We start from the raw sequence: 26,995 nt of genomic DNA on the forward strand, positions 1-26,995 counted from the left end.
TATATATATTTATTTATTTATTTTTATTATGTTATGTTAGTTTATAAAATAATTTTGTTTCTCAAGTTCAAGATTTTAGTTAATATTTTAAAATCATGTGATTATATATGATACCGTTATCTTATTTATTTATTTTAATTTTTAAATTTATTAAAATATATGAAAATATGTTAAGGATATGATAGTGTGTATAAAAGATAACCCTAAACCAAACATCATTATATTACATACCCCAATTTTAACCAAACACAGGAATCTAACATTCCCAGTAATCTAACATTCCTAGCAATCTAACATTCCTTAAGGTAATCTTACATTCCGTGAACCAAACGACCCCTAAGGGTAATCCGAAGAACAAATATCAATTTTAGTCACACGAATATTAACAAAATGATAATTTTAGTCTACGTGTTTAATTTTTACTAATTTTGACTATTGTTTTAGTACTAATTTTTATCCAGAACTAGTGTTTTAGTTCCAAAATCCACCACGTTAGTAGCCCTTTTGTTTAAGACATGTCGAAATTTAAAATTTGTAGGAATAATGCTCAAATTAGCCATCGAACATAACGTGAAAATGTAATTAGGTCACTCAACTAAAAAAACTGCAATTAGACCATTCAATATTGTAAAACCATGCAATTTGTCCCAAGTGACCTGCAATGACAGATTACCAACATGTAATTAATTAAATTTTTTAAAAAAAAAAAAAAAAAAAAAAAGTCTCCAATCATGGAGAGGTCACCCTCAACGCACCATTTCTCCTCCAAACCTTCAGCTAGCTTTGTTCATCCCTTTCTCCTTCAAATCCCAGCCGAAGTCGCATCTCTCTTGCCTCTCTCATCCCTTTTTGTCTCTTGACCAGCAACAAGGAGATTTCAACGGCAATGGACGACGACCCTACTTTCCTGGCGAGCATCAGCAACTATAGCACAAGGCAGCAGATCTGGCGACATCCAGTTTCTCCTTCCGGCGATGACAACGGGGCAGACGACGGTGGTGACGGAGATATAGGCGGCGTTTGTGAGCTCTGTTGGTAGCGACTTCTTCTCCTCTGGTGTGCAGCAGCAGCGTTCCGGTGAGGTGGGGTCTTCACCAGTGTAATGGTTCCGGTGCCAATGGCGGCGAGCTACTCTCCCTCTTCCATCGGCAACCCCTGTTTCCGGCGGGACAGAGTAGGTGGCGGTGGATGGTGAGTTTTTCCAGCAAAGAGAGGTAGTGCGCAGTAGCGGCAGTCCGGCGGTGACTGGTTTCAGTGAGACGATGCCATTCATCTCTTCAGCCATTAATCAAGACCACAGCCGACGCCACTATTTCCTCCTCTGCCATTTCCTCTACATTTCTGCTCGCCAACAGATCTGAAACCACAACCGACGCTCTCGCCCTTCCTTTGCCGGCGCTGCCTCCGTTTCGTTTTCTTTCTTTTTTTTTTTTCTTTTGTTTTAAAATAATTTTTAATTTCTTTTTAAAACTTTTAATTACTTACTCGTTGCTAACCTGCTAATGCAGGTCACCTGGGACAAATTGCATGATTTTACAACGTTGAATGATCTAATTGCAGTTTTTTTAGTTGAGTGGCCCAATTGCATTTTCGCGTTACGTTCGATGGCTAATTTGAGCCTTATTCCAAATCTGTAAGGGTATTTTCGTCCTTTTTAACTTAAAAATCTCAATTTAAACATGAATAAATGGATTTAAGTTCTAAGATCGATCTCAATTCGCAACTCTCATCCTCATCCTACCTTAATTTGAGGAGATAATTGCGAATTCGGATCGATCTTAGGGCTTAAATCCCTTTATTCATGTTCAAATTGTAATCTTAATTTGAAAATGATGAAAATACACTTAAAATTTTCATATTTCGGCATGTATTAAACGAAGGGATCACAAGCGCGATAAATTTTATCACTAAAACAATTGTCGTGAATGAAAATTGGTACTAAAATAATATTTGTGGATAAAAATTGGTAGGAATTAAACACAATTTAAAAATGATTATGCCATTTAGCTATACAATTGGTTCTCTATTATTTTTCTCTCTTAATTGTACTAATATCTGGTTTTGTTCTAAAATTGATAATTTAATTCCCCACAATAAAAATGTTGCTATATATGAGCAATGATGCAAAATTCCTCTGTAAATTGAACTGATATTTGGGTTTTGGTTCAAAATTTGATGGTTTTTTTTAAATACATTATTTTAACAATGTAGTATGTTCTATACTTTCTCAATTCAAAGTCATCATATTACATAATAGTCGGCCAAAAATTTGATGTTCAGATTAGTTTCAGATTAAGCATTGTTCCTCGCATCTCAAATGTAACAAATTATACCATGAAACATGATTTACATTGCATTTTAAAATCTGATCTAAAATGACATTTAGATTATATTCAAGTATATAATTAACATATTATGTGCATATAATTAACATATAATATGTCTGTAAATAAATTAAAAACACCTAATTTATTAATCAAACACGCATAATATATTAATTACAGACAAAATTTTTAAACAAGAATCTACGATGTAAAGTAGACATAGTCCATAATATAACAATTGCTCAAATGCTTCATGGCCTTAGTTCTTGGGCCTTCAACAATTTTAGGACAATTATATAATGTTTTTTTCGTGCTCCTTGCTGGACATCAATGGTACAGCCCACAAGGTAATTCCTTATTATATTGTTTTCATTTTCAATGCCTTCTTTGAGCAATTGTTATACCATCATGAATTAAGATTCATCATAGATTATGAACTCTATTCCAAAATGATATTTAAATTATGTAGCTGCAGCTAATATACTGGCCCTGTTTGGTAAAAAATTGGCTTATAGGCCAATTTTAGCTTATTTGACCACTATTAATTGTTTGATTTAGTTAAAATATCAATATAAATGTTTGGTTAATTAGCTTTTTGCAACTCCTAAAGGCTAAAATTTAAAAAGCTACTCCTAGCAACTTTTTCAATTAGCTTTTTGAGAAAAGAAATTATACCAAACAGCTATCAGCTAACAATTAATTTGCCAAACACTTTTCTATAATCAGCTAATGTTATCAACTATTTATACCCTCTAATTAACACAATCAGCTAACAACAAACAACTATCAACTAACAGCCATTTTACCAAACAGGGCCACTATGTGTATTCAATTAATAAATTATGTATATGTTACATTTAACATATTATATACATGCAATTAGTAAATTATGTACCTATTATATTACAGTTACTAAAAATTAACATATTATATACATGCAGTTAACATATTATGTTATTTATGTACCTCAATATATTTATATGTACATATTCTATTAACTGAAACTATATATAATATGTTGAATGCAAATTACAGTATAATTTGATGAATGCAAATGGGTACATAATGTATCATTTTATCTTAACATCTTATGTTGGAAAAAGTAAATGAGTAAATGTATCACCCCCCCCCCCCCCAAAAAAAAAAAAAAAAAAAAAAACCCTTAACAATGTTGGGGTCTCAACATTTTTGTGTTTGAGATTTTTTAGGTTATCAATTACTAAAATTAAAAGTTTTATGAAAAATCACTCAAAAAGCTCTGCTTTCACATTGAAAAACTAAAACCCAACCTGTTTTCTTTTCAAGGAAACTATAAAATCTACTATATATATATATACTAATAAGAGCTCAAGAGAGTTAGGTCTATAATGGGTAGAAAAAATGGCGGTCACAGATTTTAATCAAATGAATGGCTCAGATTGATTAAAAGATTGATAAGATTTAAATTTTATATTAAAATTTTCTAAAATACCCACACACCGTTACTAAATCCGTTAAAATTTTAAGAATTGCCGTTAGTTCACCGTTAACTTACTCATTGATTTCAATAAAAAAAGGTCTTAGGTTCGAACCTCATCCCAAACAAAGTTGGCATAATTAGTACTCTATTTTACTCTTATTAAATTATATAAATAATAATTTAGTAGCTACAACAAAAAATTATAGATATGCATTTCTTTAATTTAGAATTATGTGTCCACAATGCCTTTATTCAAAAAAAAAAAATATTCATTATCAATAAATTAAATAAGAGAAATAATTTTATTAGTTATATTGTCTTTATTTTTCTACAATATAAAAATTCTTTATATTCAAATTTATTAATTGATTATATTCGCTACATTGTCCTTACAATGTCTTATTTCAGTGAAAAAAAATTATTCATTATCAACAAATTAATTAAGATAAATATTTTCATTAGTTATATTGTCCTTATTTTTCTCAAATGTAAAAATTTTTACATTCAAATTCATCAATTGATTATATTCACTACATTGTCTATTATCTTTTTTGTGCACTATTTTTCTAATTAAATATCAAAGTTATAATACAAAATAATGCTATATATTTATTTACCAAGTATTTTATTAATACCATGAAAAAATAAAAAAAAAAAAATTAATAAAGCCAACCATATTAACTAGAGAGATTTTGTGAGAAAGAGAGTATTCAAATCACACAACAAATTGAAGTGAGAACTACCTTACAATGTCCTTGTTTGACAATCAGCAGTTAGCGGTTAGCGTTAGCGGATTTGACCAACGAATTTATTTAATTATTAACATTGGGTAGAAAAAATGACCGCCAAATTATTAAATCAAATGAATGGTTCAGATTGTTCAGGTTTTAATTTTTTTCTTTTAAGTTTTTCTAATTTATCCTTAATTATATGATTATCCATTTAACTTTTCCGTTAAATACCGTTAATTCACCGTTAGTCTAATTCTAATATTAAAGTCTTAATAAAACTTAACCACAAATCCTAATGTCGAAATCTCCTCAAACAATATTAGTATATATTTAATATTTTATGCCCTAATTTTTATTTGTTCTCCCATATGCAAACTTTTTAAAGCGGAAAAGCGCAATAAAGCGATAAATACTCAACTAATTAACTGTAAATTGTAATTTTCAAAATTTATTAACTTTTATTAACTCATAATCTTATTAGTTATTATCATTTATTCATTTAATAAAAATAAATTATTAAATGAGCTTAAGATAAATGTCTAAAACACAATAACACTATGACACTAACACTCTACAGTCTACACTCCTAAGTCCTAATAGGCTACTGCCTACTGCCTAACTCACATAAATCAAGGCTTCAACTCACATATAAATAATATAACATATGTATCTTCCATCTTTACGGAAGAGGAAAAAAAAACGTAAACAGCTATACCACTCACCACTCACCAGTGTGAACGACAAGCGGACGAGGAGGATAGAGGACTCGCGAAGGCGGCGGTCGGCGAGAGCGGTGGTCGACAAGAAGGGAGAGGCGGAGAGCAGCTTAGAGCCTTAGAGAGGGGTAGAGCCGTAGAGAAAAGAAGCGTCGAGGTTTTTTTTAGCTTAGGTTTTTTTTTTTTATTATTTTTTTAATAAAATTGACTGTTGACTTGCGCTTTTCGTGACAAAGCAACTCATTTGTGCGCTTCACCGCTTCCGCCGAACAGCGCAAAAGGCGCGCGCTTAGTCACGAAGTTGCGCCTCGCCAAGGCGAAGCGATTTCGGATCGCTCGCGTCGCTTCGGCGCTTTAAGCGCAAAAGCGCTCGCTTTTAATAAGTTTGCCCATATGTCCCGTATTTGGTTTCAACCATACCTATACAATTATTTTATTGACAATTATAATCAATCTTGACTATATTATCTTGCATTTGTAAACTTAGAATTACCTATTTAACCCGCACGAGCTTAGCTCAATGGTTAATTTAGTGGGCAGTATTTGGGAGAAGAGACCAAGGTTTGAACCTCGGCGGCGACAGTGCGGGAATTATGTCCAAAGTGGGCAGATTGCTTGTGCGCACCGGCATTTGGTCCTGTCTGCTAAATCATTGAGTAACCGTGATTTACAACTTCCCACAATGCTCTGTCGGGTCAGAGTGTGGGGACCCTTGGGGTTGGAGACTCAACCTTTGGGAGAAGAATTACCTATTTAAATACGCAAATTCAACCTTCAATTATCTATGCATGAACAATTTCAATATAATCTTTCCTTAATATATTTTAATGTACTTATTATTTAAAAAAAAAAAAAACATTGGGAATTATCCAATCGCGCAATGCGCGTAAAAAACTAGTTTACTGTATAAACGAACACCAATATTACTGAAAGTCTGAAACTATGTCAAAATTAATACACTGAATGTGGAATCGAATATAAATAGTAATGGGAAATTGTCAAACAAAGGCTCTCGTAGCTCAGTTGGTTAGAGCACCCGTTTAGTAAGTGGGAGGTCTTGAGTGCGACTCTCAACGAGGGCATTTTTTTTACAGAGATAAGCTAGGAAGGAAAATCGTAGTTCAGTGGTCGACTTTGGCATTTGTAACTTGATGAAGCTATTTGAGAGATCGAGTCTCATGTCTCAACGTAACATGGAATATCACAGTATTGTATGTTTTTTTTTTTTTTTTTTTTTTTTTTTTTTTTTTTTAAACGGTTGTTTACAAATTTCTAACACGTGTATTATTTTTATTTTTTTAAAAAAAAATTGTTTGCATTTTTTTTTTAATTTTTTAAGACTTGATAATTATAAATTATTTAATACATTAATAGTTAATACTAAAATATTACATTTTAACAAAAAACATATTGAGTTTAAACAATTTAGGCTTATTTCGCTCAAAACGATTCAAATAACACATTAAAAAGAGAAGGGGACAATATCTAATCGGTGGACTAGGCAACCTAGTTGGTGCTTAGGCGGCCTAGTCGGCTGCCTAGACCACCGATTATGGTGATACGCTAAGCGCCCGACGAGCGCATAGCGCCTAAGTGCTGATTAATCAATGCTTAGGCAGGATTTTTGCAACACTACTTCTAATACTTATATGGAGTCGTTGCACATATTAGACCAGATTAATTAGCCATTGTCCAGTATAAATACTTGCTTAATACTTACTATCACTCATAATTACTTTTTTTTTTTGGTAACGTTCTTACCGTCACATATAAAATTAGTGAATCATTCATACTTCAAATACGTTAACTTCATATATTAAGAGCTCATTGTTTTCCTTTACCTAAATCTATAAAACAATAGAATCGGTCCTATAATTGAATATCAACTTTAATTTATTCAAGTCTAGATTGATGCACTTAAAGCATTCAATGCTATTTGATCTGCCTTTATTTTCTTGTTCCAAAAAGTTGAATCCCCCAGTCCTAAGGGGCCTCCACATTCCGACACGACAGAACATGTGAGAGGATATAAATCACGGTGACTCAATGGTTCAGTAGACAGAGACAAATGCCGGTACGCACAAGAAATCTGTCTTTATTTTCTCTTCTTATGGTGTATTGATAAAAGATATTAAAGAATTTTAGAGAGAGCTTTACTCATATTTGTACTTAATTCATATTTTTAAAGAGTCTATATTTTTAAAATTACAGGTTTTCCCTATCTTTTTTCCTCATTTACCATTTTCGTGCTAGTCAATATCTGTTTGGATGGTTTGGTTTGATTTTTCGTTTTAGTTATTTGAAACCAAACTAAGTTGAATAAGATTTAAAAAACACTTTGAAACAAAATCAACTTCATTATCCAATGTGTACGTCTTAAAATGGACAGTGCAACTTGCAAGTCGATCTCATATTCGGTAAGTATATGATCATATTTGGACATTTGGTAAAATAATTAGTCTATTAGTCAATTTTAATTTATTTGATCATTATTAGTTGTTTGACTTGGTTAAACAACATATACAAGTCTTTGATTAATTAGATTTTTGTAACAACTTATTGCTCTAAAACACTAAAATTCAAAAAGCTTTTCAAAATAACTTTTTTAATTTGATCAGTTTTTTGAGAAAGTCATTTTGTATGTAATCAACTATCAGCTAATTTACCAAACATCTTTCTATAATAAGCTAATGCAATGAAATAGTCAAACCCAGTAACCCAATCAGCTAATCGCTATTAGCTAATAACTATTTACCAAACACCCTCTATATATATATTTCCATGGAGAAGAAAACAAAAGAGGATTTTACTATCAACGACTATATGTACGTATATATATATTTATATTTTACGTGTCCTTTAAATCTTCAACCTGGGACCTGATTCCCTCACCAACCAGAGTGTATGAATTCAAAGTTTGCGCCGATGTGATGTGTAGTTGCCTTAGCTTACTTCCTTTCAACATTTAATTTGGATGATGAATATTCATCATATATATAATATATGTACACCTACGACGTGATGTGGCTCCAATCTGTTGCAGTCACCATCGAAGTTGGTGGGTGGTGTAGTGGTGAATGTTACTCATCAAGTTCAGTCAACAATATAGGAGAGCAGTTCTTACAAGTTGGCCGACTTTTTTGCCAAAGGGGATGATGTGCATTTACAATTATATATTATTTTTAATTTTTTTTGGTACATTAGGTTTCCTGTTTCCGGCTTACGTTAGACTAATTCTAAGTCCCTAGAATCATTTTCCTAGAATTGTTGTGAAAGATAAATCGCGAGTCACCCAAATTAACAGTAACCCGGTTAGTCTTTGTTATTGTCTTTGCGCACAAAGGATCTATCTCCACACTTCCATCAACTTGGGGAGCCCAAGGCGCGCCAAATCTATGCTATTGTTCGTCTTTATTTTTTAATATATTAAGTTTCTTAGCTTAAGCAAGACTAATTATAAGTCTCCAAAATCCTTTTTCAAGAGTTATTGTAGAAGGTAATTCGCGAGTTGTCCAAGCAATTTCTTAGCTAGTCTCTCAGTAATTGACTCTGCACACAAATGATTTATCGATCTCTACACTTTCGCCAACTTGGGGAGCTCAAGAGACCAATTTATGTTATTTTTCGTCTTTATTTGTTAAATTGTCAAATATTATGTATTGCATGATTGAGTAAATGTTCAATGAGAAAAAAATAGAAATAGTAAATACCATAAACAGAGAAAAAAAAAAAAGAAAAAATCGAAAAGAATTTGTAATTATATATATATAAAAAAAGCACTATGTATAAGTCATTATATTTATCAATATTAATGTTATTTAATAGTGTTAACAACTTAGAGAGGAGTAAAAAGAAAAGTAATGAAACCAAAAAGAGTTTATAAGTACGTGTATATGAAAGTAAGAATAATGTTCAAGCTAATATTGTAACTGATTACCCAAATACATTTTGTATTCATATTAAAAAAGCTTAATTACTATCACTGGCTATTTTATATAGTTTTAGATTTTAGATTAGCGTTAATTCCACGAAGTCCCTTATTTTTTTTTTTGACAATTCTAAATTTAGTCTTAGCCTATCGTTTTTGACATTTAACATTCCAGTATTATTTTTTGGACATTTTAGTCATTCTCATGACTTTTTCTATTTTTAGTAAAGGTATTTTTGTCTTTTCATATTGTTCTTTTGTTATTTTTTTTCTTTTCGATTTCAACCAGTTTAATTGGTTTAGAACTTAATTAACTAATCTTTGATTTTTATTAGTAACCATATTTTCAACCCGTTTTTAGTAAAGTCCTAAACCGATTAAACCGGTTGAAATTAGAAAAATAACAAAAGAAAAATATGAAGAGATAAAAATACCCTTACTAAAAATAGGAAAAGTCATGAGAAGGATTAAAAGTATCCAAAAAATAACAGTCTGGGATGTTAAATGACAAAAACAATAGTCTGGGAGTAAATTTGGAATTGCCACCAAAGACAAGGGACCTATGGTAGAATTAACTCTTTTAGATTATATATGATAGATTAAGCCTTTTTATAACCATGCCATCAAAATTTTTAAAACAATAATTAATAAGAAAATGCTTTGTTCCCCTCTAAAATTTTTCTCTTCTAAGAGCAATCACAATATAATAGTGGTTTTTGCTCACTTTTTAAAGAAGAATTAAAAAATTTAGAAATTGATTTTTATCTAACGAGAGATGAGAGTTTTTTGCTAGATTTTTCTCCTACAAATATAATTTTGGGTGGGATCTACTTTTGGGGGAAAAAGGAAAAAACTTGCGCAGATTGATGCGCACCCAGAAAGCGCGTGATGCCTTTAAATTTTTATTTTTATTTTATTTTCTGTTAAAATGTATTGTTTTTTTCTCTCCTTTTTTTCCTCTTCTAACTTGCTTCTATCTCCTACATGGTCTGCAAAAAACAAAAAAAAAAAAAAAAAAAAACTACAAAAATCTACAACTATTAAGGTTGCTCTAAAATTTCTCATAACATCGCTTATAACCAACTATTGAGTGGATTGTCGACATCTCCCACACACCGTGAGAGAACAAGATTGTTGCAGATGAGCTTGCCAAGATAGCGCCGAGAAGTCATTGTGATTGGATTGAATTTAATGTACCGCCAGAGTGCATTACAGAGTTTTTGAGAAAGGACCGGATGCTATTTGCTTCTGCAGGCACCAGAACTTAGTCTTGCTAGGTTTATCCCACCCCTCTACCCGAAAAAAAAAAAAAACTATTGGGTGACATGAATTAATTGACCATATTAACTTGTTATATGTCAAAGATTAAATCATCCAATGAAAAACGTGTCATGTAAGGTGGGGAAATTAGGAGGATTAAAATTTAGAAAGAAGAGTAGCATTACTATAACTAATAATATAACAATTTTGAACTCTACGGTCATTGTGTACTATTTTTCTCCTGTTGATCAACAAGTTAATTGAAAATTGATTAGATTTAATTATTTATCATTGAAAATGGCTAGTTTTAGTTGGATAATTGATTGTGTTGTGAATATTGAACGAGTGGGGTATGGTTGCTTTGAATTGAGGAGAAAGTAAAGGAATTGGGGTATATATGATATATACCCTTTAATTTGAAGACTTCAAAGTGTGAAATTAAGGTAGGGAAGATGAAGACTTCAAAGTGTGAAATTAAGGTAGGGAAGATGATGCCGCACGGCTTAATTAGCTTACTGGTTCAGTAGGTAGTATTTGAGAGAAAAAATTAATGTTTGAATTTTGACAGCGGTAGTGTAAGAATTATGTTCAAAGTAGACAGATCCCTTATGCGCACCGGCATTTGACCATGTCTGTTGAGCTATTGAGTCACCGTAATTTATATCCTCCCAAATGTTTTGTCGGGCCGGAGTATGCAAGATCCTTGGACTTCCACAAGATCTTAATCAAGTGAATGTGAAGTTTTATTTTATTTTTATATTTTTTCTATTTAAAAGTTGGTGAACTTACAAAAGATGGAGCACATTGTACATGTACATAGAAACATGACATTGCATGTAATACAAATGTAAGCATGATAATTTTAGGTTTTCCTGAGGACCCATTAGTAAAATTAGAGCAGCCCATGTTAATTAATAAATAATTTCATATCTATAAATAAATAAATACAAATTTTCACGAGCTTCCAACTTCATGAACTCATCATGAGACCGAGACAACTAAAATGACAAGAGCAAGTATATATATGAGGTAGTTTAAGTCCAACTTCTGTGGAAACATCAAGCTAGCTAGGATTCATTCAACATTGATTGATTGTTATGCAATTTTGTAACTGAACTGGCTACCTACTTCATTTTCTATGATTTTATTTGTGATTTTCCATCTAATTAGCTACCTAAACATTTGAATTGGTATATTTACAGGCTGATATCTTTAATTTGGATTACATTTCATTTTGGTTTTGTGAAAAGGTTAATTAAATGATGAGGACAGTGAAAGCCCATTTTGAATTGATTAGGGAAAATGACGGTTTTAGTCCATTAGTTATGTCTAAATTGTAGATCAGACTCAACTCATAAATTATTGCTTTATACAATTTTTTTTAAACCACACAATTTCATTAAATCAACTCAAAACCAAGCTAATCGAAATACAACTCGGTGGAACAGAATCCCACACACCAAAGACAACAGAAGAACCAGTCACCTGTGCTAGCACATGAACTACATGATTTGCTGACCTCTTGACATGGGAGACAAGAGTGGTTGCTTAATTTCGATCCATTACTTATAAATTTTGTTAACATTAAAAATTTATTTTGATTTGCCAAATTATTAGAGGACAAATTGGTCATTTTGTAAAATTTTCCCAAGTATACAAGTTCCCAAAAGATTGAATCCCCAACCATAAGGGCTCTCCACGCCCTGACCCGACAGATGGACTGAATCATAAACATTGTTGTTATTAAGTAGGAGCCACCACTTATCGTGATAGACTCAGTTGAAGATACAAGTACTACTATATGCCAATTAATGTCTTAGGAATAAAAGATCTTGGCTGGTGAGGATCAACCAATTGCTACCATTCCATTGCCTCCTACGTTTAATTAGTTTCAATACTCTACAAGCTAAGGTTGATGAAGTCACAACAGATGCTAGCCAATTAGATGTACTTGGTGACTTTAGCATCAAATAATCAATTTCATTATTTCAAGATTGAATGAGTTTGACAATGACATCGATTTCAGTGGAGTAAGTATTATTGTTCTACATAATGTTACGTCGGCTCTGTTGCTCCGTGACAATATGTATGTACGTGGATTACAGATATGTTTATGTAGCAAAAACTTCATAAACTCATAAAATCATAGCAATTTGAAAAATAATTTAACCTAACTTAATTCCAATATAAATTTTTATTTATTTTGCTACGAACATTAATCTATTCACAACATAATTTTTATATTGTGAACATGTTGCTATTCACCTGTAGAAATTTTGATGTTGCGAACAACCGGGCACAAAAATTGCCACAAATATGCTGATATTCGTAGTAAAATAAACAAGTATACATTAACATGAAAAACAAAAATTAAAAAACAAAGTATATGAATATTTATAGAAGTTATGGAATATATTGTAAAGTTTGGCATAAATAGATGTATAGTTTGTCAAAAAAACCTATAAAGAAAGTTGAGAAGTTTTGTGTGGACGCGGGTGGTTAGAAGATTGGATTTCAATTGTTAATATTTTAGAGAAAAAAATTATATAGCTCTTTGCTTTCAAAAAAGTATATAGCTCTTTATGTGACAAATTTTACTATGTATCATGCATCAAAACATATTCACACAATGAGTGAACTTTATGCATACAAATAGTTAATTTTAATTTACTAAATATCATATTTCTAAGTAAAGGGAGTGAGGTATGTCAAATAAATTCAACTATATTCTACAAATAATTAACTTAATGTACAATAGAAATGAGCCTAGCTAGGATTAGAAGAGTAATTCAAAAATCTTATTAATCAGATAACAATTACAATATTAAAAGAGGTGTAAACAACGTAAACCTCTCCTAACTATTAGGCTTGACTAAACCACTTAACTAGAACCATACAAATAATAACATTATTATAAAGACTAATAATAACATTATTGACTCACCCCCTCAAGCTCAAGGTGGGTGTGCAACTACATTGAGCTTGGTGCGCAGAGCTGTAAACCGTGGTCCGGGAAGTGGTTTTGTAAAGATGTCTGCGAGCTGGTCCTTGGTGGAGACAAAGTTAACAACAAACTCACCAGAAGCAACCTTGTCTCGTACAAAATGGAAATCGATCTCAACGTGTTTGGTCTTGGCGTGAAAAACCGGGTTGGCACATAGATAGGTGGCCCCGAGATTGTCACACCACAGAGTCGGTGGTTCACCAGAATGCAGCCCAAGTTCTCGAAGAAGAGAAACAACCCATGTAACCTCAGCCGAGACATCTGCTAAGGCTTTGTATTCCGCCTCAGTTGATGAGCGTGCCACTGTGCGCTGCTTCCGAGAGAGCCAGGAAATGAGGTTACCGCCGAGGAAGACTGCATAGCCGCTGGTGCTCTTCCTGTCGAGTGGGCAGCCAGCCCAGTCGGAGTCGGAAAAAGCATGAATTGTCGAGGAAGCAGAAGGAGTTAAACGTAACCCATAGTGAAGAGTCCCCTTTACATATCGCAGGACTCGCTTCACCAGACCCCAGTGATCATCCGTAGGGGAATGCATATACTGACAAAGTCGGTTCGCAACAAAAGACAGATCTGGACGTGTGATAATGAGATACTGTAGGGCCCCAACAATGCGCCGATACTAAGTTGGGTTGTCATACGGTTGTGACGCGGCAGTGGTAACGTGAGAAACCGCAGCTAGGGTCGTGAGCGGCTTGCATTCTGACATACTTGCTCGGTTTAGGATATCAACCATGTATCGCTTCTATGAAAGAAGATAACCACCGTCTAGAGCCAGAGTTCCAATGCCCAAGAAGAACCCCGGAGTCCCGAGATCCCGAATTTTGAAAGCGGTGGAAAGACGGCGTAGCATCATGTCCAGTAACGATGTATCATTCCCCATCATAATGATGTCGTCAACGTAGACAAGCAAGAAAATCCGTGATGCCCCGGCCGTGTAGTGAAAGAGTGACACATCATTTTTGGACGGCAGAAAGCCTGCAGAAATCAAAAAATCATGCAGCCTCTTGAACCAAGCTCTAGGGGCTTGTTTGAGACCGTAAAGTGAGCGCTGAAGGTGACAAACGTAGTCGGGATGTGAGGAATCCTCGTACCCTGGTGGCTGCTTCATGTACACAGTTTCATCCAGATGGCCATTTAGGAATGCATTATGCACATCTAACTGGCGGAGAGTCCAGCTGTTGGACACCGCTAGAGATAGGAGTAGTCGAACTGTGGTGGGCTTGACTACAGGGCTGAAGGTGTCGAAAAAATCTTCACCGGCTACTTGGTTGAACCCCTTGGCAACCAGGCGAGCCTTGTAGCGCTCTACTGAGCCATCTGCTGTGTGTTTGGTGCGGAACACCCATTTGCACCCAATGATATTCATGTCAGACTTTGGTGGTACAAGCCGCCAAGTGCCATTATGCAGCAAAGCATTGAACTCCTGGTCCATAGCATCCCGCCACTGGGGATGTCCTACGGCCTGTGAGTAACACGTTGGGTCAGTCGTCGTAGTCAGCGCATGGAACTGTTCACCTGTGCCCCGAGTCATGTGTCGCAGTCGCATCACATGCGCTTGAACTGGAGCCGGTTGGCGTTTAGATTTCCGTGTCTTAGCCGGGGCGGTCCTGGAGGGACCCTCAATAGCTAAAGGAGCTGTATCCGGTGAGGAGCCCTGGGCCCGGATGAAGGTGGGGCAACAGCTATGGGCAGTTCCGGTGATGACTGTGTTATTATGGGTCAGGAAGCCCACGGAGCTGGTGGAACAGCCAGATTCGTCTTATCCTGCAATGTTGAGTCTGAAAAAGGAAAGTTAGACTCGTCAAATCGGACATGACGACAGATATACATTTTTCCACTTATTAAGTCCAAGCATCTATACCCTCTATAGGAAGGTGGGTAACCTAGGAAGACACATGGAGTTGAGCGGTACTCGATTTTGTGTTTGTTATAGGGACGAAGGTACGGGTAACACCGACACCCAAATACTCTTAGAAACGTGTATGGTGGTGACACTTTGTGTAATCGGTAATAAGGACTTTCAAAGTTTAAGGCTGACGAGGGTAGATAATTTATGAGATTTGTGGCTGTTTCGAAGGCATAGTCCCAGTATTGCATAGGGACTGAACCTTCGGCAAGTAAAGCTAACCCGGTTTCGACAACATGTCTGTTCTGGCGCTCAACTCGGCCATTTTGCTCATGTGTGTAAGCACATGATTGTCTGTGATTAATGCCCAGAGATTGGAAAGTTTTGTGTAGTTTTTGATACTCCCCCCCAAGTCGGACTGAATAGATTTGATAGAACGCGTGAATTGGCGTTCTACCATGACTCGAAACGACTCAAACACTTTATAAATATCTGATTTCACCCGTAAGGGATAAAACCAGCAAAACCGAGTACAATCATCTACAAAGAGTACGAAATATTTAAAACCACTACTCGAAAAGACTGGAGCTGGGCCCCAAATGTCCGTATATAATAAATCGAGTACATTTTGACTAGAATTTTATACTCTATTTAAAGGAAACCGTGACGCCTTTCCCATATGACAAGCAGTGCACGACCCCAATGACTCGGTTTTATTGCGAATGACTGGACAGGCTTGCAACACTTTATTAAGGACTTGACTGTGAGGATGGCCCAACCGACGATGCCACATCACTGGAGTGGCCCGGGAACTAAGGAATGCGAAGTGGGATTGTGATAGCGGGAGCTTATAGAGTCCACCCGAGGTAGGTCCTTTAAGTAGAACTGCCTGTGTGATCGAATCCTTCACAATGAAACAGTGTTTATGAAATTCAAAGAAAACATCATTTTCGTTAGTAAATCTTTGAACTGACAATAACGGAACGGACAGATTAGGTACATGTAACACATTTGACAACTTTAATGGTTTGGACATAGAAGGAATAGACGCGGACCCAATATGTGAAATATGCAAACATGTGCCATTACCGACTCGTAGCACGTCCCCGCCATTGTACTCCGACGATTGCGATAGCATTGACGCATCCGGGGTGGCGTGAGCGGAAGCCTTGGTGTCCGGGAACCACGAACCAGTGGACGACGCCACATCATCACCAGCCACTGTCAGATTTGCCTGGGGCGCAGGCTGTGAGTTGTAACGTTTGTTACAATTAAGAGCAGAATGCCCGTGAGCTCTGCAGATTTGGCATCTCACCTGTCCACCATCACCACGTCCTCCACGTCCACCACGCCACTGGCCTCCCCGACTGCCACGATTGCCGCGCCCACCACCGGAATTACCGCGACGTCCTCCAGCGCCACCCCCTGACTGATTACTGCCCTGCGCAACATAGAGTGCCGCAGGAGATCCGCCACCAGTGAGACCGGGAGAAAGGTCATCTGCCGCAATAAACTCTTGCGCCTGCAAGAAGTCAGCGAGTTGGGGTAACGTAACCGGATTGCCGGAAACCGTGAGGGAATACGCCATGCTCCTGAATTCTGGCCGGAGACCTCGGAAAACCCAGAGGTTTTGTTCGTCCAATGATAGCGGACGTCCGGCGAGTGAGAGAGCCTCCACAATAAGCTGGGCTTGGCCGATGTAGTCCGCCGGGGAGAGGTTGCCTTGCCTCAAAGATTGAAACTGCCCAAGCAGATTCAAACAGCGAGCTCTCGAACTGGATCCCAATGCAGTGGTGATGGAGTCTCATACTTCCTTCGACGTATTGCGGCTAACAGCAAGATGTAATACTTCGTCGGCCATGGATGAAACCAAGAGCGACAGAATAGACGTGTCTTGCCGCACCCACGTCTTGAACTCAGGATTGGGCACACGAACGGAATTGGCAACATCGGAGGTGGAAGATTCTGCCGGAACGCTGGCGATCGTCGGCGACGGGCAGGGGGTCTCGCCGGTGATAAACCCGAGCAGTTCTTGGCCCCGTAAGAACGGAACCAATTGTGTGCGCCAGAATAAAAAGTTCCGGGATGTTAGTTTAATTGACACAAAGTGATGTGCCGAGGAGAGAGGATTTGATGTGGTGGCCGGAGCCGGGACGGAGGTGGTGATTGTTCTTTCCGACGAGTTCGTCGACATTTTGGGGTGAGGGGAGAGAAAACGGGAGAATCGAACGTAAGACTAACTGATACCAGATTAGAAGAGTAATTCAAAAATCTTATTAATCAGATAACAATTACAATATTAAAAGAGGTGTAAACAACGTAAACCTCTCCTAACTATTAGGCTTGACTAAACCACTTAACTAGAACCATACAAATAATAACATTATTATAAAGACTAATAATAACATTATTGACAGCTAGAATATACCTGGTTAAATAATCAATCTTCAAAATTAGATTGTTGTACCTGTTCAAATAATGAACCATATGCACACAAATAGTGAACCTTATACATATAAATAATGAGCCATCAAGGTATTTTCTTATTATTTTGTGCACATTCAAATAATAAATATTACATATAAAAATAATGCACCATATGCATAGAAAATAATGTATTCTATGCATAGTTCACTTAATAAATATTATATTTATGTCCTTTTTATTTTCTACTCACGTGTGTGAATGGAAAATAATGTGTATTTTTAAAGAAATAAAATTCCAGTGACATGTTTTAATTTTATTAGTAAAAGAATACAACACATTAAAAAGTAGAAGCCAATTGTCACAACATTATTCACCACTCAAGTTAACATCTCGTTCAATTCATTTATTTTTTTATTAAATTTAGATACACAAGGCACTCTACACTGTACCTTTGAATGCATGCAATAATCTTCTCAATTATTCTCTTTTTCAAGTTCAATTTGTACTGCACAACCTAATAGGTACAAATCAAACCCATTATGCCAAGTTGCACAAAACCATTGCATGTTTTGTTGACCTCAAGTTTTTGTGGGCCATTTTCTATCTCAATCAACTTCTCCTATATATAAAAGGGGATTCACCCATGGCCCAACCATAATTTAGTTTTATATTTAAAAAGTTTATGTTGAAACCATATTCAATTAAACAAAGGATCGGAGATCGAAAACTTTGAATAAGATGCCGCAATTGAGGACTTCTAATCTTGATATTTTGTTTCAAATTAAGGTCACATCTAGAAGATGAAAACAAGAAAATTTAGGTAATCAAGTTTTGATTAATTTGTCATTTACAAGTATGATAGTGATACATATTACATAAATATATTTATCGAGCGATGATGTGGCGTCACTCTTGAACTAGTTAAAGTTGTGTTTGTGTGTGAATAAGTTTTTCTGGCTGTATTCAAGAGGTTTTCACCGTCAAAGGCAGTGATTAATTCCCTCGTTGAATTGTATGCAGCTCTAGAAAGTGGTACAGATGACCTGAAAATGATAACAAGTTATATGGGTTTATATGCCAAAATGTTGAGGCGAGCAAGGTGGCCATGTCGGAAAATACAGCGATGCCACCATGTCGTTGAAATCATCGTCGTCACCATCAAAACTGTCTAAAAATACTAGGTTATTATGGTTTGAATCATCGTCATCCTTTTGTGGCTGAGCATGATTGTTGTTATTGTTGTTGGGAGAATCTTCCAGTCCAAGTTCATTTTCCAAGTATCTCAACCACTCCACTTGTTTGTCAATTTCTCCTGATCCACAACTTGACCCTGTAGGTTGGAGATCAACGACAATTTCCGGATCCTGCGGCGATGGGTCGTCCAAGGTGTCCAACATGTCCCGCCAAATCTCCATGTCGATGACGCTGTCGTTGTCGCCGCCGGGAGTCGGCGGCTCCGGCGGGGCTTCCGTCGTGGCTTGGTCGTCCTTGGTTGATGAAGATGATGATGATGAAGATGTGGGGGAGGCGTCTAATGATGCATCTTTTTGTGGTGGAGTGTCGGGGGAAACGGTGTCGTTTTTGGGGCCTTCATCATCCTCCTCGTCGTCATCATCATCAGTAGTGTTGTTGCTTCTTCCCTTTCCTTTTTTGTTCATCAATCTTTTCTTCAAGTGTGTATTCCATACGTTCTTAATCTCGTTGTCTGTTCTTCCTGGGAAATGTGCTGCAATTTTCGACCACCTGTATATATTACATGTTCATCATCATCATCATCATCAATGTTATATATAACTCATGATTATTAAAGGAAAAATAACATTTTTCTACCCGAGAATGTGTACTAGGTAAACCTCATCTTGTGACCGTAACTGAGAAATGGCCATATAAACCAGCTAGTAAACTAGCCTAAGTTGTCTATAGCTGACTGGCTCAAACCAGCATAAGTTGGCAATTTATATCATAGACCAGAGTTCACATAGTATTATGGATCATGGATTGAAACAATGAGGTACAGAATTTCATAACTCAAAATATAAAAAATCACAACACAAGACACATAACATAACATTATGGACCCAACTGGATTGAAAATACGAGGTACAGAATTTCATAACACAAGATATAAAAAATCATAACACAAGACACATACACATGTTATATATTTACTTATTTTTCAAATATGATTTAAGTACATAATTTGTGTTTATCACTACTGGAAATTATGGAATTTCCGACCACCTGAAAGTGATCTTAAATTAAGTTGATACCAAAAAGTGGTCGGAAATAGCAACAAAAGTTTTTCCGGATACCAAAAGTGGTCGGAACAAGGCTTTTGACTTGATTTAATATCACTTTCAGGTGGTCGGAAATTCCATAATTTCAAGTAGTGTATAGACACAAAATTTCACAACATAAGACACATAAATTCATAACATAAGACGCAATTACTAATTTATTCCAGGTACAGAATTAATACTCATAAGGTACAAAATTTCATAATACAAGACACAAAAAGTCCTAACACAAAACACAAACACATGAACCAGGGTCTATAGTGCAGTGTGAACCCTGGTCCATGGTATGACGATGGGCCTAAGTTGCTTATAATTGACCGACTCAAACCAATATGTCGTTTTTATTGGGAGTCAAACTTGAAACTCTGTAATTACCAAATCAACATTCTAACCAACTTGATTGGATTTACCCTAAAATGACTAATTTGATCAATAAATCTCTAGTGGTAAGAATGTTATTGAAAAATTTGACAAATAATGCAAAAGGTCCAAAAAACATATGGGACAAATTTGACAAAAAGGACATGGCATAGGAGGAGCTAGCTAGTCAAATTGATATATTTGTCGGAGTGTAGATAAATACAATTCTACAATGTAATGTTTAGATATTAAGACCTACATATAAAGATAAAGATACTATATATATAATCCTAAAATTTAAAGAAATATCTAAAAAAACAAAAAAGAAGTAACCAACCATGATGTAAATTAGTAAAATTACACTTGAAGCTAAAGAAACAAATTTATATATAGGTAAAAAAGGGAATTGTAGTAAATTAATAAAAGGAAGAATTAATAATATTATCGTACTTGTTTCCCAAAGAGTTGTGAAGTTTGATAATGGTTTCCTCTTCTTCAGGCGTGAAATTCCCCCGCTTTACGTCAGGTCTTAGGTAATTTATCCACCTCAAACGGCAACTCTTTCCACATCGCAATAATCCTACCACATAACGTAACACAATCATCAAATTAATTAAAACGAAAAAAATTATATTTATAATTCATTTTTTGGGAGGAAAACAGAATCACCATCCGAGGGTATACACTGTATAAATGGATAAATTATATATGGTGAGCCTATTCAGCAAATGACCACAAAGAGATAAATCAATCTAAGTTATCCATAATTGACCAACTCAAACCAAGAAAGTCACTAGTCTGTTCCCACTGAGGTTATAATTGAAGCATTAAACATGTCATTTTCCTTTTAAAAAAATAAAAAGAAAGCAAACAACTACAAAAATTGTTTAATCTATGTTGACTTGAGTGTTTTACTACATATGTATAAATAATAACCGTGCAATCTAACTACCAACTTAGTCTTTTAATTGAGATAAAACACTTGTGATATCAGAAATGATCAACCAGATACAAAAAAAAAAAGTTGTGATATCAGCTTAGTCTTTTAATTAGTGTTCTTCTCCCAAAAGGTTGAATCGCTAGCGCCAAGGGCCCCCCACACCCCGCCTTGATAGAGCATTTGGGAAGATGTAAATCAATAAATTATGGTGACTCAATGACTCAACAGACATGGTCAAATACTGGTATGCACAAGAGATCTGTCCACTTTAAGCATAATCTAACACAACCACTCTCGAGGTTCGAGTCTTGATCTCTTCTCTCAAATATTGTCTATTGAATCAGTGAATTAAGTTGGTGCTGACATGTATTAATAATTAGTCCATGCCATGAGGGAATTTGCGGTTCAAATTAAACCGAATAATTAGAAAACAGAGCAATTAATGAGTTAATGGTGGGCATGATTCAGGCTTGCTAAAACATGGTCGGTAAACAATTATCCACTAACAATGACAACCTACTTAATTACCTACTCTCTTTCATCGTCATGATTTTCTATGTGGTGGACCAGTTATGACTTCTGCTTAGCTAAACTTAGGTACGATGTCCACTTTCGACATCCACTTGAATTTGTCCAATTGTTTTACAAAGTCTACCTCTAGAATTGTAAAGGATGACTTATTATCTTGTGGATATTACAACTTGACTAATTAAGTTCCCAAATATCAAAATTGAATGGCCCGCATTTTGGTCAGCATGTCATTAATATATTAATTTACTGATATTTTTTAAGGTATCGTGTAATACGATGCAATATTTATAATTGAAAGTATTGATTTTTATAAATTAACGGCAGTACTTATAAGAAATTTAACAATAAGGGAAGACCAAAAAATAAAATAAATTAAAGATACATTTTTAATTGAGACTAGATCAGAGCAACATGCATGCTATATGAAATCCAAAATATTTACATATTTATCCCTTAATTGTTCCTTAATAGTTGTTTTAGTCCCTATATTTTTACCATTACAATATATGCCCTAACTCTTCAAAAAAGTTATAGTTTTGATTCTCCTAAATCAACAAAATTACTAAATTCTATTAAAATAGTAATTAGTACATGTGTATTTTAGTATTTTTTTTTAATTATAATCTTCTTTAGTCTCAATTTTTTATATGTAAAATAATAACTTGATTTTAGCAGGCCCGTGTAGAGAAAATAGTGACGATATACGCCAATTGAAGAAGAAATTTTAAGGAAGAATGTTGTCAATTCTCTCTTTTGCCGATGAATTGAAATGCCAAAACTTAAAAAGTTATAAAGATTAAAGATTATAAATTTTAAAACAAATCTGTGTTAAGTATTATTTTAATAGAGTTTAATAAATTTGTTGATGCAGAGGTTAAAATCGTAACCTTTTTAAAGAGTTAAGGGTGCATGTTGCAATAATAAAAAAATTGAGATTAAAACGCTAGCAAGAAATACTCGAGGGATTAAAATTTCATTTTCCCTATTTATTATTCTATATATCCAAAGAGAAAAAGTAATCTAAAAACCTTCCTTAAAATTATAAGAGAATTGAATTCAAAGGCAGGCATGCATTGTATATGAAAACATGTTGAACTAACATTAGAAAATTAATAGATTAGTGTCTCAATTAGAATGACAAATGTCAAAACAGTAAAGTACTGTATCATCAATATTTAAACCGCAATTAACTCAAATAACCTTTAAAGAACTGTCCTTTGCCCGCTAAAGTAACAAGATTAGGTTTACCCAGTAATCCAGCATACACCTTAATAGTAGATGCGAGTTTCCCTCGTCATTAAAAAAAAATAAATCCTTAAAACACTGTAAAATGGATAAAGGTACATACCAGCCTGCTTGGGGAGGGCACGCCAGTTGGGATGGCCATGCTTCTGAATGAAAGAAATAAGCCTCAAATCCTCGGCCGGACTCCATGGCCCCTTCTTCACCTTACTCTTATCACAACATGGAGCTCTCCCTTTACCCATCTCTCTCTCTCTCTCTATATCTATTTGTATGTATATCTCTCTAACTCTAAAATTCCATATCTTTAATATCAATTCCTAGTTAGTGTGTTCTTACCTAGGATGTGCCCATGCGGCCTGTGCTACCTGCTATATATAGCATGTAGGCATTTGGGATTTGTGAGGTTGGATGGAGAAATACAAGGTTGTCCTACTTACGTAAGTAACTAAACAATTTGAAAGAAAAAAATTATTATTATTTAATTAGGTAGACATAGAGTTATAGACTTTTGTTTCAACGAATGGGTTTGATTGGTATTATCTCATATGGTTTGGTAGAGTTTCCTACTCCCTTTAGAAAATGTGTCCCATTGTTGCCAAGTGCCGTTCTCACCCAACTTTAATTATTAGATATATAGATTCACTTTGGTGATCCGTAGGTATATACTATATAAGGAGAAAACAAAAAAACCTTTTCATTTTACTACATCAGCATGGGTGAGATATTGCAACCCTTCAATTCGCCCCTTTAATTTGAGCTTTGAAAATGCGGTTTTTGTTCTCTCTTGATAATGGAATTAATATTTGCTCCATATAAATTATGTTTGGCATGCCTAAATTTTACAAACAACAAAATGAGAAGGAATAAAAATAAAATAAAGAATACACAAGAAAAAGGAATATAATATAAAAGGATGGAAATGAAAATGTGAAAAGAAGATGATGAAAAACGTGCATGCAGTTAACATATTTTGTATTTGTAATTAATAATTTATATGTTTGTAGTTATCATGTTATGTGTCTGTAATTATCATGTGATGTGTCATAAGACCACTTAGACTAGAAGACAAGCACAAGCAAATGACACTTCACCCAATCACATTGGAAATGAGCATGTTAGGAATCTCTTTGCACGTGTACATATCATCAATTTCTTCAACTTACCCGATGTATGCCCGATACATGTCGAGCCCTCGGCATGTGTCCCCATCTAGCTCTCTATATAAGGCGCATTTAATATCTTGAGGATGGACTTTTGGACCTTCACTGAACCCATGCATACTTGCGCGGGAAGGTCTGACCTATTGTCACGGTTGTTTGAGCTCATATATTCGCATTTTTTAGTCTACTTAGGCCAATTCATATATCTTGATGTATTAACCACATTAGAACTGAATGAAAATTTTTAAGTCTAAAAGAGTAAAACGAATTGGGGAATAAATTTCCTAAGTCTTTTGGTATCATAAAAATCTAATTTACACTTGTTCCTAATATCAAGTATTCTTATTCTACATAATGTTGGTTGTCATGGTTTATAAGAATTGGGTGTCATGAATTAAGACCCCACTAACTTATTATCAAAGACTAAATCATCAAATGAAAAGTGTCATGTCAAGAGGGAGATTACATACTCATATATTATGTACAATAATGTACAATTATACTATTATAGTAATACATACAAAATTATTAATACCATAATGACCTAAATAATTCCCAATAATGCAAAAAAAAAAAAACATAATTAAAATATTGAGTCATTTTCTAAATAATAATAAAAAAAATAATTAAACGAAAAAAAAACAAAACAAAACAAAACTTAACCGAGATTTAAAATAGAAATGTAAGAAAATAATTTTCAAGGTTTCTTATTTGTAATTTTTTATACCCAACGAACTTTGAATGCTATGTATATAGTCTGACTAATTAATTGACCAAAGTTCATGTTAAGTTTTGTATTGTATTTTTTTTTTAATATACTCTAACATATTCATAGTATATGTTCAACAATTATGCCAACTCTGGTTGGGTTAAGATTCGAACCTAATACATTCTTTATGGAAATCAATGAGTAAATTAAGAATAATAAATGGTGAGCGAATAACCAAAATGGTCATCGACTATAATGGTTTTTCTCAATTTCGTCCCAAACGACTTTTGTGACCTAATGTAGTCCTAGAGTTTTGTGTTTTTGCTCAATTTAGTCCCAAACTTTTGTGTTTTTTGCTCAATTTAATTAGTCATCGGTTTTTTATTCCGTCCATTTGGTATTAAATAGATAGACAATTCAGTAATTTCAATATTGGCATATCTTTATTCCTAGACCTGCGAAGTGCGAAATTCCTTCTTTTTTTTTTTTTTTTTTTTTTTTTTTTTTTTTTTTTAACGAATTACTCCTAAACCTGCGAGTATAAAATTTGATTCGTAGGTATGGGAGTAATTCACACAAGAAAGAGGGATTTCGCACTTCGAAAGTAAAGAGAGGTCAATATTGAGATTACTGAATTGTCTCTTTATTTAATGCCAATTTGACGGAATAAAAAACGGAGGACTAAATTGAGCGAAACACAAAAGTTTGGGACTACATTAGGTCACCAAAGTTGTTTAGGGTGAAATTGAGAAAAACCACTATAGTCGATGACCATTTTGAGTATTAACTCAATGAATAGTTAACAGAATATTCTGTTACTAAAGTTTACACGGACAAAATGTGGGGGTATTTAGGAAAAGTAAATGATATAATAGATGTTAAAGTAAGAAAAAAAAATACTAAAATCAAAATAATATAAACCATTCATTTTATCAAACAATTGGACCAATATTTTTTAGTTCCTATTATAAGCCTAACGTTATTGACTCTTATTAGATTATTATTATTATTAGTAGATAAAAATGAAAGCTATTATTTTTTAATATTCATCCTAAAATAATATGATTGTCATATTATAATTATTCTAAGAATATGTACGTTGTCTGATTTTCTCTTTACTTAAATCAAACATTATTTGTTTTAGCACAACTTTTAATTTTTTATTCAAAATTTATATTGCTTTAATTAAAATATATATTTTATTAGAGTTAATACCTCCAATGGTCATCCAAGTATTAGCGATTTACCAGCTGTGGTCATCCGAGTTTTAAGTGACCTCCAATGGTCCTCTATGTTTAAAAAAAAAAACACTCGTGGTCCTAATTCTTAAAAAAATTCGAGTTTAAAATGACCACGAGACATCCTAAAAGGACCACAGGTGGTTATTTTTTAAAACATGGAGGACTATTGGAGGTCATTTAAAACTCGGATAACCACAATTGGTAAATCGCTAATATTCGGAGGAGCATTGGAGGTATTAACTCTATTTTATTATAAGCTGATCTACTATGTATGCGGAAATTTCTCTCTCTCTCTCTCTCTCTCTCTCTAGAATTTAAATGCAACAATTTCATCATCTAATCAATCTTATGGAAAAAAATAATAATATTTCAATATATCGATGAGAGTTTACAAGATGAATAATTCACAAATAATAACAATTGAGGTCCCAATCATATACTATTTAATTACTATTCGACGAAATCAATAAGTCTATTATAGTCATGTCACTTTTAATAAAAAGTAATTTAAGTTTTACATACTACTCATCAATATTGCATTAAGAAGACTTAATCATATTTAATATGAAAATTTCTAGGACATTATTTTTATTATCAATTATTATCATCTACATTAATACCCACCTTTACTACTACTTTTATTATAAGTTGAAAATATTCATTTTGATTATATTGAAAATAATTATTTTTATTTGATTCTATTATTCTCCTAATAATTTTCACCACCTTACATTACAATATTTTATTGACTTCTTTTATATTTGATTATTAGCCCTTTTTAGCATTGAGTGTAGTTGGCCAATTCATGTTAATTAGTGAA

At 34.2% G+C, this 26,995-nt stretch overlaps 2 protein-coding genes and 1 non-coding gene across 4 annotated transcripts; 1 reads left to right on the forward strand and 2 right to left on the reverse strand.

Moving 5' to 3' along the window:
• The first annotated feature begins 6,238 nt into the window (after positions 1-6,238).
• Positions 6,239-6,312, forward strand: TRNAT-AGU. Its single transcript has one exon. It is a non-coding gene; the product is annotated as a tRNA-Thr (tRNA).
• Positions 6,313-14,161: 7,849 nt separating this feature from the next.
• LOC109190295 lies at positions 14,162-17,459 on the reverse strand. The gene is made up of 4 exons (XM_019340769.1): positions 17,076-17,459; positions 16,266-17,006; positions 15,928-16,169; positions 14,162-15,155 (listed from the first exon to the last, which is right to left on the reverse strand). Exons 1-4 carry the CDS (start codon positions 17,457-17,459, stop codon positions 14,162-14,164), a joined length of 2,361 nt encoding a protein of 786 aa, XP_019196314.1.
• Positions 17,460-18,486: 1,027 nt separating this feature from the next.
• Positions 18,487-26,492, reverse strand: LOC109190257 (myb-related protein Myb4-like). Of its 2 annotated transcripts, none has more exons than XM_019340732.1 (4): positions 26,456-26,492; positions 23,169-23,307; positions 20,800-20,929; positions 18,487-19,435 (listed from the first exon to the last, which is right to left on the reverse strand). In XM_019340732.1, exons 2-4 carry the CDS (start codon positions 23,305-23,307, stop codon positions 18,763-18,765), a joined length of 942 nt encoding a protein of 313 aa, XP_019196277.1. In that variant the 5' UTR covers positions 26,456-26,492; the 3' UTR covers positions 18,487-18,762. The 2 variants fall into 2 exon arrangements, with proteins under 2 accessions (XP_019196277.1, XP_019196276.1); XM_019340731.1 differs by having other exon boundaries at positions 23,169-23,317; positions 26,457-26,472.
• Positions 26,493-26,995: the final 503 nt, after the last annotated feature.

Source organism: Ipomoea nil, unplaced genomic scaffold (assembly GCF_001879475.1).
Source record: "Ipomoea nil cultivar Tokyo-kokei standard unplaced genomic scaffold, Asagao_1.1 scaffold1576, whole genome shotgun sequence".
In the NCBI taxonomy this organism is placed as follows: domain Eukaryota; kingdom Viridiplantae; phylum Streptophyta; class Magnoliopsida; order Solanales; family Convolvulaceae; genus Ipomoea; species Ipomoea nil.